Here is a 14,924-nt window from a genome sequence, read left to right as displayed (position 1 = left end):
ACAAGTTCTGGACTAAACCACACTTCATTGAGTCATGCTGGACTGTGGACAAGTTCTGGACTAAACCACACTTCATTGAGTCATGGTGGACTGTGGACAAGTTCTGGACTAAACCACACGTCATTGAGTCATGGTGGACTGTGGACAAGTTCTGGACTAAACCACACGTCATTGAGTCATGGTGGACTGTGGACAAGTTCTGGACTAAACCACACTTCATTGAGTCATGGTGGACTGTGGACAAGTTCTGGACTAAACCACACTTCATTGAGTCATGGTGGACTGTGGACAAGTTCTGGACAAAACCACACGTCATTGAGTCATGCTGGACTGTGGACAAGTTCTGGACTAAACCACACGTCATTGAGTCATGCTGGACTGTGGACAAGTTCTGGACTAAACCACACTTCATTGAGTCATGCTGGACTGTACAAGTTCTGGAATAAACTACACTTAATTGAGTCATGCTGGACTGTGGACAAGTTCTGGACTAAACCACACTTCATTGAGTCACATGGTGGACTGTGGACAAGTTCTGGACTAAACTACACTTCATTGAGTCATGCTGGACTGTGGACAAGTTCTGGACTAAACCACACTTCATTGAGTCATGCTGGACTGTGGACACGTTCTGGACTAAACCACACTTCATTGAGTCATGGTGGACTGTGGACAAGTTCTGGACTAAACCACACGTCATTGAGTCATGCTGGACTCCGGACAAGTTCTGGACTAAACCACACGTCATTGAGTCATGCTGGACTGTGGACAAGTTCTGGACTAAACCACACTTCATTGAGTCATGCTGGACTGTGGACAAGTTCTGGACTTAACTACACGTCATTGAGTCATGCTGGACTGTGGACAAGTTCTGGACTAAACCACACTTCATTGAGTCATGCTGGACTGTGGACAAGTTCTGGACTAAACCACACTTCATTGAGTCATGGTGGACTGTGGACAAGTTCTGGACTAAACCACACTTCATTGAGTCATGGTGGACTGTGGACAAGTTCTGGACTAAACTACACGTCATTGAGTCATGCTGGACTGTGGACAAGTTCTGGACTAAACCACACTTCATTGAGTCATGCTGGACTGTGGACAAGTTCTGGACTAAACTACATTTCATTGAGTCATGGTGGACTGTGGACAAGTTCTGGACTAAACTACATTTCATTGAGTCATGCTGGACTGTGGACAAGTTCAGGACTAAACCACACGTCATTGAGTCATGGTGGACTGTGGACACGTTCTAGACTAAACCACACTTCATTGAGTCATGGTGGACTGTGGACAAGTTCTGGACTAAACCACACTTCATTGAGTCATGGTGAACTGTGGACAAGTTCTGGACTAAACTACACTTCATTGAGTCATGGTGGACTGTGGACAAGTTCTGGACCAAACCACACGTCATTGAGTCATGGTGGACTGTGGACAAGTTCTGGACTAAACCACACTTCATTGAGTCATGCTGGACTGTGGACAAGTTCTGGACTAAACCACACTTCATTGAGTCATGGTGGACTGTGGACAAGTTCTGGACTAAACCACACTTCATTGAGTCATGCTGGACTGTGGACAAGTTCTGGACTAAACCACACGTCATTGAGTCATGCTGGACTGTGGACAAGTTCTGGACTAAACCACACTTCATTGAGTCATGCTGGACTGTGGACAAGTTCTGGACTAAACCACACTTCATTGAGTCATGGTGGACTGTGGACAAGTTCTGGACTAAACCACACTTCATTGAGTCATGGTGGACTGTGGACAAGTTCTGGACTAAACCACACTTCATTGAGTCATGGTGGACTGTGGACAAGTTCTGGACTAAACCACACGTCATTGAGTCATGGTGGACTGTGGACAAGTTCTGGACTAAACCACACGTCATTGAGTCATGGTGGACTGTGGACAAGTTCTGGACTAAACCACACTTCATTGAGTCATGGTGGACTGTGGACAAGTTCTGGACTAAACCACACTTCATTGAGTCATGGTGGACTGTGGACAAGTTCTGGACAAAACCACACGTCATTGAGTCATGCTGGACTGTGGACAAGTTCTGGACTAAACCACACGTCATTGAGTCATGCTGGACTGTGGACAAGTTCTGGACTAAACCACACTTCATTGAGTCATGCTGGACTGTACAAGTTCTGGAATAAACTACACTTAATTGAGTCATGCTGGACTGTGGACAAGTTCTGGACTAAACCACACTTCATTGAGTCACATGGTGGACTGTGGACAAGTTCTGGACTAAACTACACTTCATTGAGTCATGCTGGACTGTGGACAAGTTCTGGACTAAACCACACTTCATTGAGTCATGCTGGACTGTGGACACGTTCTGGACTAAACCACACTTCATTGAGTCATGGTGGACTGTGGACAAGTTCTGGACTAAACCACACGTCATTGAGTCATGCTGGACTCCGGACAAGTTCTGGACTAAACCACACGTCATTGAGTCATGGTGGACTGTGGACAAGTTCTGGACTAAACCACACTTCATTGAGTCATGCTGGACTGTGGACAAGTTCTGGACTAAACCACACTTCATTGAGTCATGGTGGATTGTGGACAAATTCTAGACCAAACCACACGTCATTGAGTCATGGTGGACTGGACAAGTTCTGGACTAAACCACACTTCATTGAGTCATGCTGGACTGTGGACAAGTTCTGGACTAAACCACACGTCATTGAGTCATGGTGGACTGTGGACAAGTTCTGGACTAAACCACACTTCATTGAGTCATGGTGGACTGTGGACAAGTTCTGGACTAAACCACACGTCATTGAGTCATGCTGGACTGTGGACAAGTTCTGGACTAAACCACACTTCATTGAGTCATGCTGGACTGTGGACAAGTTCTGGACTTAACTACACGTCATTGAGTCATGCTGGACTGTGGACAAGTTCTGGACTAAACCACACTTCATTGAGTCATGCTGGACTGTGGACAAGTTCTGGACTAAACCACACTTCATTGAGTCATGGTGGACTGTGGACAAGTTCTGGACTAAACCACACTTCATTGAGTCATGGTGGACTGTGGACAAGTTCTGGACTAAACTACACGTCATTGAGTCATGCTGGACTGTGGACAAGTTCTGGACTAAACCACACTTCATTGAGTCATGCTGGACTGTGGACAAGTTCTGGACTAAACTACATTTCATTGAGTCATGGTGGACTGTGGACAAGTTCTGGACTAAACTACATTTCATTGAGTCATGCTGGACTGTGGACAAGTTCAGGACTAAACCACACGTCATTGAGTCATGGTGGACTGTGGACACGTTCTAGACTAAACCACACTTCATTGAGTCATGGTGGACTGTGGACAAGTTCTGGACTAAACCACACTTCATTGAGTCATGGTGAACTGTGGACAAGTTCTGGACTAAACTACACTTCATTGAGTCATGGTGGACTGTGGACAAGTTCTGGACCAAACCACACGTCATTGAGTCATGGTGGACTGTGGACAAGTTCTGGACTAAACCACACTTCATTGAGTCATGCTGGACTGTGGACAAGTTCTGGACTAAACCACACTTCATTGAGTCATGGTGGACTGTGGACAAGTTCTGGACTAAACCACTCTTCATTGAGTCATGCTGGACTGTGGACAAGTTCTGGACTTAACCACACTTCATTGAGTCATGGTGGACTGTGGACAAGTTCTGGACTAAACCACACTTCATTGAGTCATGCTAGACTGTGGACAAGTTCTGGACTTAACTACACGTCATTGAGTCATGCTGGACTGTGGACAAGTTCTGGACTAAACCACACTTCATTGAGTCATGCTGGACTGTGGACAAGTTCTGGACTAAACCACACGTCATTGAGTCATGGTGGACTGTGGACAAGTTCTGGACTAAACCACACGTCATTGAGTCATGGTGGACTGTGGACAAGTTCTGGACTAAACCACACTTCATTGAGTCATGCTGGACTGTGGACAAGTTCTAGACTAAACCACACTTCATTGAGTCATGGTGGACTGTGGACAAGTTCTGGACTAAACCACACTTCATTGAGTCATGGTGGACTGTGGACAAGTTCTGACCTAACCACACTTCATTGAGTCATGCTGGACTGTGGACAAGTTCTTGACTAAACTGCACTTCATTGAGTCATGCTGGACTGTGGACAAGTTCTGGACTAAACTGCACTTCATTGAGTCATGCTGGACTGTGGACAAGTTCTGGACTAAACCACACTTCATTGAGTCATGCTGGACTGTGGACAAGTTCTGGACTAAACCACATGTCATTGAGTCATGGTGGACTGTGGACAAGTTCTGGACTAAACCACACTTCATTGAATCATGGTGGACTGTGGACAAGTTCTGGACTAAACCACACGTCATTGAGTCATGGTGGACTGTGGACAAGTTCTGGACTAAACCACACGTCATTGAGTCATGGTGGACTGTGGACAAGTTCTGGACTAAACCACACTTCATTGAGTCATGGTGGACTGTGGACAAGTTCTGGACTAAACCACATGTCATTGAGTCATGGTGGACTGGACAAGTTCTGGACTAAACTACACTTCATTGAGTCTGTGCAGAGAGGACTAACTCACATGTTCAGGTGTATGATGGCGTGCAGACAGGACTAACTCACATGTTCAGGTGTATGATGGCGTGCAGAGAGGACTAACTCACATGTTCAGGTGTATGATGGCGTGCAGAGAGGACTAACTCACATGTTCAGGTCTATGATGGCGTGCAGAGAGGACTAACTCACATGTTCAGGTCTATGATGGCGTGCAGAGAGGACTAACTCACATGTTCAGGTGTATGATGGCGTGCAGACAGGACTAACTCACATGTTCAGGTGTATGATGGCGTGCAGAGAGGACTAACTCACATGTTCAGGTGTATGATGGCGTGCAGAGAGGACTAACTCACATGTTCAGGTCTATGATGGCGTGCAGAGAGGACTAACTCACATGTTCAGGTGTATGATGGCGTGCAGAGAGGACTAACTCACATGTTCAGGTGTATGATGGCGTGCAGAGAGGACTAACTCACATGTTCAGGTCTATGATGGCGTGCAGAGAGGACTAACTCACATGTTCAGGTGTATGATGGCGTGCAGAGAGGACTAACTCACATGTTCAGGTGTATGATGGCGTGCAGAGAGGACTAACTCACATGTTCAGGTCTATGATGGCGTGCAGAGAGGACTAACTCACATGTTCAGGTGTATGATGGCGTGCAGAGAGGACTAACTCACATGTTCAGGTGTATGATGGCGTGCAGAGAGGACTAACTCACATGTTCAGGTCTATGATGGCGTGCAGAGAGGACTAACTCACATGTTCAGGTGTATGATGGCGTGCAGAGAGGACTAACTCACATGTTCAGGTGTATGATGGCGTGCAGAGAGGACTAACTCACATGTTCAGGTGTATGATGGCGTGCAGAGAGGACTAACTCACATGTTCAGGTCTATGATGGCGTGCAGAGAGGACTAACTCACATGTTCAGGTGTATGATGGCGTGCAGAGAGGACTAACACATGTTCAGGTGTATGATGGCGTGCAGAGAGGACTAACTCACATGTTCAGGTCTATGATGGCGTGCAGAGAGGACTAACTCACATGTTCAGGTCTATGATGGCGTGCAGAGAGGACTAACTCACATGTTCAGGTGTATGATGGCGTGCAGAGAGGACTAACTCACATGTTCAGGTGTATGATGGCGTGCAGAGAGGACTAACTCACATGTTCAGGTCTATGATGGCGTGCAGAGAGGACTAACTCACATGTTCAGGTGTATGATGGCGTGCAGAGAGGACTAACTCACATGTTCAGGTGTATGATGGCGTGCAGAGAGGACTAACTCACATGTTCAGGTGTATGATGGCGTGCAGAGAGGACTAACTCACATGTTCAGGTCTATGATGGCGTGCAGAGAGGACTAACTCACATGTTCAGGTGTATGATGGCGTGCAGAGAGGACTAACACATGTTCAGGTGTATGATGGCGTGCAGAGAGGACTAACTCACATGTTCAGGTGTATGATGGCGTGCAGAGAGGACTAACTCACATGTTCAGGTGTATGATGGCGTGCAGAGAGGACTAACTCACATGTTCAGGTGTATGATGGCGTGCAGAGAGGACTAACTCACATGTTCAGGTCTATGATGGCGTGCAGAGAGGACTAACTCACATGTTCAGGTGTATGATGGCGTGCAGAGAGGACTAACACATGTTCAGGTGTATGATGGCGTGCAGAGAGGACTAACTCACATGTTCAGGTGTATGATGGCGTGCAGAGAGGACTAACTCACATGTTCAGGTGTATGATGGCGTGCAGAGAGGACTAACTCACATGTTCAGGTGTATGATGGCGTGCAGAGAGGACTAACTCACATGTTCAGGTCTATGATGGCGTGCAGAGAGGACTAACTCACATGTTCAGGTGTATGATGGCGTGCAGAGAGGACTAACTCACATGTTCAGGTGTATGATGGCGTGCAGAGAGGACTCATGGCTAACCGTGTCAGCAACCTGGCACATCTTTTATAGTCTGGAAAGGAAAGGACAAAGGTTGTTAAGAAAGTAAGATGACAGCATAATCGTTTTTTTATCGGCCAACTCATATTCTAAAAATGAAAGCAATTCATTTTAATACGCCGTTACAGAAATGTGCTTAGTCAGCTATAATGTGAACATGTGGCAGATTCATCTTTTATTCACATTTTAACCTCACAAACATTTTAACCTCACAACATCCAAAAAGATCATTTTCTGCTGCTTTAAGAGTGTTGTTGTGTCACCAGCTAACTTTCTAAGTGGTTGTCATGACAGCAAGTGGGCGGAGCCTGGCCAGCAAGGTTCCCCTTTTTTTCCCCCACAGAGAATGAGAAAGTCCCAACTTTACCGTAGAGCAGGGGTCTCAAATACAAAGCTATACAATTTGCAATAAAAAAAATCTGGTTACCAGAATTTTACCATACATTTAAGTGGTTTTTACACCAAATTGAAAAACAGTGCCACTGTTTTTATGTTCAAATTCTGGCGACTGAGCTGCTACTTTTTTTTTTTTTTTACTGTAAAATCTGTCCATTTTTCACAGTGCATTACTGTAAAAAAAAAAAAAAAAAAAAAAGTACAACTGTTATTTTTTCCGCAAAATTCTGGCGACTGAGCTGCAATTTTTTTTACCGTAAAATCTATGCCCATTTTTTTTTTTACAGTGCATTACTGTAAATTGAAAAACGGTACCACTGTTTTTACGTTCAAATTCTGGCAACATTTAACTGCTACTTTTTTACCGTAAAATCTGTCAATTTTTCACAGTGCATTACTGTAAATAAAAAAACAGTACCACTGTTTTTATATTCAAATTCTGGCGACTGAGCTGCTACTTTTTTTTTTTTTTTTTTACTGTAAAATCCGTCCATTTTTCACAGTGCATTACTGTAAAAAAACAAAAACGTACCACTGTTATTTTGTCCGCAAAATTCTGGCGACTGAGCTGCATTTTTTTTTACCGTAAAATCTATGCCCATTTTTTTTTTTACAGTGCATTACTGTAAATTGAAAAACAGTACCACTGTTTTTACATTCAAATTCTGGCAACATTTAACTGCTAATTTTTTACCGTAAAATCTGTCCATTTTTCACAGTGCATTACTGTAAATCAAAAAACAGTGCCACTGTTTTTATGTTCAAAATTCTGGCGACTGAGCTGCTACTTTTTTTTTTTTAACTTTAAAATCTGTCCATTTTTCACAGTGCATTACTGTAAAAAAAAAAAAAAAAGTACCACTGTTATTTTTTCCGCAAAATTCTGGCGACTGAGCTGCAAGTTTTTTTTACCGTAAAATCTATCCCCATTTTTTTTTTTACAGTGCATTACTGTAAATTGAAAAACAATACCACTGTTTTTACATTCAAATTCTGGCAACATTTAACTGCTACTTTTTTACCGTAAAATCTGTCAATTTTTCAAAGTGCATTACTGTAAATCAAAAAACAGTGCCACTGTTTTTATGTTCAAAATTCTGGCGACTGAGCTGCTACTTTTTATTTTTACTGTAAAATCTGTCCATTTTTCACAGTGCATTATTGTAAAAAAAAACAAAAAACATACCACTGTTATTTTTTCCGCAAAATTCTGGCGACTGAGCTGCAATTTTTTTTACCGTAAAATCTATCCCCATTTTTTTCTTTTACAGTGCATTACTGTAAATTGAAAAACGGTACCACTGTTTTTACATTCAAATTCTGGCAACATTTAACTGCTACTTTTTTACCGTAAAATCTGTCCATTTTTCACAGTGCATTACTGTAAATCAAAAAACAGTACCACTGTTTTTATGTTCAAATTCTGGCGACTGAGCTGCTACTTTTTTTTTTTTTTTTTTTTTTACTGTAAAATCTGTCAATTTTTCACAGTTCATTACTGTAAAAAAAAAAAAAAAAAACGTACCACTGTTATTTTTTCCGCAAAATTCTGGTGACTGAGCTGCAATTTTTTTTACCGTAAAATCTATGCCCATTTTTTTTTGCAGTGCATTACTGTAAATTGAAAAACAATACCACTGTTTTTACATTCAAATTCTGGCGACATTTAACTGCTATTTTTTTACCGTAAAATCTGTCAATTTTTCAAAGTGCATTACTGTAAATCAAAAAACAGTACAACTGTTTTTATGTTCAAAATTCTGGCGACTGAGCTGCTACTTTTTTTTTTTTTTACTGTAAAATCTGTCCATTTTTCACAGTGTATTACTGTAAAAAAAACAAAAAACAACGTACACTGTTATTTTTTCCGCAAAATTCTGGCGACTGAGCTGCAATTTTTTTTATCGTAAAATCTATGCCCATTTTTTTTTACAGTGCATTACTGTAAATTGAAAAACAATACCACTGTTTTTACATTTAAATTCTGGCAACATTTAACTGCTACTTTTTTACCGTAAAATCTGTCAATTTTTCACAGTGCATTACTGTAAATCAAAAAACAGTGCCACTGTTTTTATGTTCAAAATTCTGGCGACTGAGCTGCTACTTTTTTTTTTTTTTTTACTGTAAAATCTGTCCATTTTTCACAGTGCATTATTGTAAAAAAAACAAAAAACCGTACCACTGTTATTTTTTCCGCAAAATTCTGGCGACTGAGCTGCAAGTTTTTTTTAACCGTAAAATCTCTCCATTTTTTTTTTTACAGTGCATTACTGTAAATTGAAAAACGATACCATTGTTTTTACATTCAAATTCTGGCAACATTTAACTGCTACTTTTTTACCGTAAAATCTGTCAATTTTTCAAAGTGCATTACTGTAAATCAAAAAACAGTACCACTGTTTTTATGTTCAAATTCTGGCGACTGAGCTGCTACTTTTTTTTTTTTTTACTGTAAAATCTGTCCATTTTTCACAGTGCATTACTGTAAAAAAAAAAAAAAAGTACCACTGTTATTTTTTCCGCAAAATTCTGGCGACTGAGCTGCAATTTTTTTTACCGTAAAATCTATACCCATTTTTTTTTTACAGTGCATTACTGTAAATTGAAAAACAATACCACTGTTTTTACATTCAAATTCTGGCAACATTTAACTGCTACTTTTTTACCGTAAAATCTGTCAATTTTTCACAGTGCATTACTGTAAATCAAAAAACAGTGCCACTGTTTTTATGTTCAAATTCTGGCGACTGAGCTGCTACTTTTTCTTTTTTTTTTTACTGTAAAATCTGTCCATTTTTCACAGTGTATTACTGTAAAAAAAACAAAAAACAACGGACCACTGTTATTTTTTCCGCAAAATTCTGGCGACTGAGCTGCAATTTTTTTTACCGTAAAATCTATGCCCATTTTTTTTTACAGTGCAGTACTGTAAATTGAAAAACAATACCACTGTTTTTACATTCAAATTCTGGCAACATTTACCTGCTACTTTTTTACCGTAAAATCTGTCAATTTTTCACAGTGCATTACTGTAAAAAAAACAAAAACGGACCACTGTTATTTTTTCCGCAAAATTCTGGCGACTGAGCTGCAATTTTTTTTACCGTAAAATCTATGCCCATTTTTTTTTTACAGTGCAGTACTGTAAATTGAAAAACAATACCACTGTTTTTACATTCAAATTCTGGCAACATTTACCTGCTACTTTTTTACCGTAAAATCTGTCAATTTTTCAAAGTGCATTACTGTAAATCAAAAAACAGTACCACTGTTTTTATGTTCAAATTCTGGCGACTGAGCTGCTACTTTTTTTTTTTTTTTTACTGTAAAATCTGTCCATTTTTCACAGTGCATTATTGTAAAAAAAACAAAAAACCGTACCACTGTTATTTTTTCCGCAAAATTCTGGCGACTGAGCTGCAAGTTTTTTTTAACCGTAAAATCTCTCCATTTTTTTTTTTACAGTGCATTACTGTAAATTGAAAAACGATACCATTGTTTTTACATTCAAATTCTGGCAACATTTAACTGCTACTTTTTTACCGTAAAATCTGTCAATTTTTCAAAGTGCATTACTGTAAATCAAAAAACAGTACCACTGTTTTTATGTTCAAATTCTGGCGACTGAGCTGCTACTTTTTTTTTTTTTTACTGTAAAATCTGTCCATTTTTCACAGTGCATTACTGTAAAAAAAAAAAAAAAGTACCACTGTTATTTTTTCCGCAAAATTCTGGCGACTGAGCTGCAAGTTTTTTTTACCGTAAAATCTATCCCCATTTTTTTTTTTACAGTGCATTACTGTAAATTGAAAAACAATACCACTGTTTTTACATTCAAATTCTGGCAACATTTAACTGCTACTTTTTTACCGTAAAATCTGTCAATTTTTCACAGTGCATTACTGTAAATCAAAAAACAGTGCCACTGTTTTTATGTTCAAAATTCTGGCGACTGAGCTGCTACTTTTTATTTTTACTGTAAAATCTGTCCATTTTTCACAGTGCATTATTGTAAAAAAAAAAAAAAAAACATACCACTGTTATTTTTTCCGCAAAATTCTGGCGACTGAGCTGCAATTTTTTTTACCGTAAAATCTATCCCCATTTTTTTCTTTTACAGTGCATTACTGTAAATTGAAAAACGGTACCACTGTTTTTACATTCAAATTCTGGCAACATTTAACTGCTACTTTTTTACCGTAAAATCTGTCCATTTTTCACAGTGCATTACTGTAAATCAAAAAACAGTACCACTGTTTTTATGTTCAAATTCTGGCGACTGTGCTGCTACTTTTTTTTTTTTTTTTTTTTTTACTGTAAAATCTGTCAATTTTTCACAGTTCATTACTGTAAAAAAAACAAAAAAAAACGTACCACTGTTATTTTTTCCGCAAAATTCTGGTGACTGAGCTGCAATTTTTTTTACCGTAAAATCTATGCCCATTTTTTTTTTGCAGTGCATTACTGTAAATTGAAAAACAATACCACTGTTTTTACATTCAAATTCTGGCGACATTTAACTGCTATTTTTTTACCGTAAAATCTGTCAATTTTTCAAAGTGCATTACTGTAAATCAAAAAACAGTACAACTGTTTTTATGTTCAAAATTCTGGCGACTGAGCTGCTACTTTTTTTTTTTTTTACTGTAAAATCTGTCCATTTTTCACAGTGTATTACTGTAAAAAAAACAAAAAACAACGTACACTGTTATTTTTTCCGCAAAATTCTGGCGACTGAGCTGCAATTTTTTTTATCGTAAAATCTATGCCCATTTTTTTTTACAGTGCATTACTGTAAATTGAAAAACAATACCACTGTTTTTACATTTAAATTCTGGCAACATTTAACTGCTACTTTTTTACCGTAAAATCTGTCAATTTTTCACAGTGCATTACTGTAAATCAAAAAACAGTGCCACTGTTTTTATGTTCAAAATTCTGGCGACTGAGCTGCTACTTTTTATTTTTACTGTAAAATCTGTCCATTTTTCACAGTGTATTACTGTAAAAAAAAAAAAAAAACGTACCACTGTTATTTTTTCCGCAAAATTCTGGCGACTGAGCTGCAATTTTTTTTACCGTAAAATCTATGCCCATTTTTTTTTTTACAGTGCATTACTGTAAATTGAAAAACAATACCACTGTTTTTACATTCAAATTCTGGCAACATTTAACTGCTAATTTTTTACTGTAAAATCTGTCCATTTTTCACAGTGCATTACTGTAAAAAAAAAAAAAAAAGTACCACTGTTATTTTTTCCGCAAAATTCTGGCGACTGAGCTGCAAGTTTTTTTTACCGTAAAATCTATCCCCATTTTTTTTTTTTACAGTGCATTACTGTAAATTGAAAAACAATACCACTGTTTTTACATTCAAATTCTGGCAACATTTAACTGCTACTTTTTTACCGTAAAATCTGTCAATTTTTCAAAGTGCATTACTGTAAATCAAAAAACAGTGCCACTGTTTTTATGTTCAAAATTCTGGCGACTGAGCTGCTACTTTTTTTTTTTTTTACTGTAAAATCTATCCATTTTTCACAGTGCATTATTGTAAAAAAAAACAAAAAACGTACCACTGTTATTTTTTCCGCAAAATTCTGGCGACTGAGCTGCAATTTTTTTTACCGTAAAATCTATCCCCATTTTTTTCTTTTACAGTGCATTACTGTAAATTGAAAAACGGTACCACTGTTTTTACATTCAAATTCTGGCAACATTTAACTGCTACTTTTTTACCGTAAAATCTGTCCATTTTTCACAGTGCATTACTGTAAATCAAAAAACAGTACCACTGTTTTTATGTTCAAATTCTGGCGACTGAGCTGCTACTTTTTTTTTTTTTTTTTTTTTTACTGTAAAATCTGTCAAATTTTCACAGTTCATTACTGTAAAAAAAAAAAAAAAAAACGTACCACTGTTATTTTTTCCGCAAAATTCTGGTGACTGAGCTGCAATTTTTTTTACCGTAAAATCTATGCCCATTTTTTTTTTACAGTGCATTACTGTAAATTGAAAAACAATACCACTGTTTTTACATTCAAATTCTGGCGACATTTAACTGCTACTTTTTTACCGTAAAATCTGTCAATTTTTCAAAGTGCATTACTGTAAATCAAAAAACAGTACAACTGTTTTTATGTTCAAAATTCTGGCGACTGAGCTGCTACTTTTTTTTTTTTTTACTGTAAAATCTGTCCATTTTTCACAGTGTATTACTGTAAAAAAAACAAAAAACAACGTACACTGTTATTTTTTCCGCAAAATTCTGGCGACTGAGCTGCAATTTTTTTTATCGTAAAATCTATGCCCATTTTTTTTTACAGTGCATTACTGTAAATTGAAAAACAATACCACTGTTTTTACATTTAAATTCTGGCAACATTTAACTGCTACTTTTTTACCGTAAAATCTGTCAATTTTTCACAGTGCATTACTGTAAATCAAAAAACAGTGCCACTGTTTTTATGTTCAAAATTCTGGCGACTGAGCTGCTACTTTTTATTTTTACTGTAAAATCTGTCCATTTTTCACAGTGTATTACTGTAAAAAAAAAAAAAAAACGTACCACTGTTATTTTTTCCGCAAAATTCTGGCGACTGAGCTGCAATTTTTTTTACCGTAAAATCTATGCCCATTTTTTTTTTTACAGTGCATTACTGTAAATTGAAAAACAATACCACTGTTTTTACATTCAAATTCTGGCAACATTTAACTGCTAATTTTTTACTGTAAAATCTGTCCATTTTTCACAGTGCATTACTGTAAAAAAAAAAAAAAAAGTACCACTGTTATTTTTTCCGCAAAATTCTGGCGACTGAGCTGCAAGTTTTTTTTACCGTAAAATCTATCCCCATTTTTTTTTTTTACAGTGCATTACTGTAAATTGAAAAACAATACCACTGTTTTTACATTCAAATTCTGGCAACATTTAACTGCTACTTTTTTACCGTAAAATCTGTCAATTTTTCAAAGTGCATTACTGTAAATCAAAAAACAGTGCCACTGTTTTTATGTTCAAAATTCTGGCGACTGAGCTGCTACTTTTTTTTTTTTTTACTGTAAAATCTATCCATTTTTCACAGTGCATTATTGTAAAAAAAAACAAAAAACGTACCACTGTTATTTTTTCCGCAAAATTCTGGCGACTGAGCTGCAATTTTTTTTACCGTAAAATCTATCCCCATTTTTTTCTTTTACAGTGCATTACTGTAAATTGAAAAACGGTACCACTGTTTTTACATTCAAATTCTGGCAACATTTAACTGCTACTTTTTTACCGTAAAATCTGTCCATTTTTCACAGTGCATTACTGTAAATCAAAAAACAGTACCACTGTTTTTATGTTCAAATTCTGGCGACTGAGCTGCTACTTTTTTTTTTTTTTTTTTTTTACTGTAAAATCTGTCAAATTTTCACAGTTCATTACTGTAAAAAAAAAAAAAAAAAACGTACCACTGTTATTTTTTCCGCAAAATTCTGGTGACTGAGCTGCAATTTTTTTTACCGTAAAATCTATGCCCATTTTTTTTTTACAGTGCATTACTGTAAATTGAAAAACAATACCACTGTTTTTACATTCAAATTCTGGCGACATTTAACTGCTACTTTTTTACCGTAAAATCTGTCAATTTTTCAAAGTGCATTACTGTAAATCAAAAAACAGTACAACTGTTTTTATGTTCAAAATTCTGGCGACTGAGCTGCTACTTTTTTTTTTTTTTACTGTAAAATCTGTCCATTTTTCACAGTGTATTACTGTAAAAAAAACAAAAAACAACGTACACTGTTATTTTTTCCGCAAAATTCTGGCGACTGAGCTGCAATTTTTTTTATCGTAAAATCTATGCCCATTTTTTTTTACAGTGCATTACTGTAAATTGAAAAACAATACCACTGTTTTTACATTCAAATTCTGGCAACATTTAACTGCTACTTTTTTACCGTAAAATCTGTCAATTTTTCACAGTGC

General features: G+C 37.6%; 1 protein-coding gene across 1 annotated transcript in view; it reads right to left on the bottom strand.

Annotated features, from left to right (window-relative positions):
* Positions 1–14,924, bottom strand: part of alkal1 (ALK and LTK ligand 1) — a 56,959-nt gene that overhangs the window by 1,720 nt on the left and 40,315 nt on the right. The window contains exon 5 of the mRNA XM_061976438.2: positions 6,492–6,566. Coding sequence (XP_061832422.2) covers positions 6,496–6,566 — 71 coding nt within the window. The 3' untranslated portion in view covers positions 6,492–6,495. The remainder of the gene's footprint in view (positions 1–6,491; positions 6,567–14,924) is intronic.

Source organism: Nerophis lumbriciformis, linkage group LG14 (assembly GCF_033978685.3).
Source record: "Nerophis lumbriciformis linkage group LG14, RoL_Nlum_v2.1, whole genome shotgun sequence".
NCBI lineage: Eukaryota > Metazoa > Chordata > Actinopteri > Syngnathiformes > Syngnathidae > Nerophis > Nerophis lumbriciformis.
The sequence above is the reverse complement of the archived record's forward strand: the minus strand, read 5'-3'. Positions and strand labels throughout refer to the sequence as shown.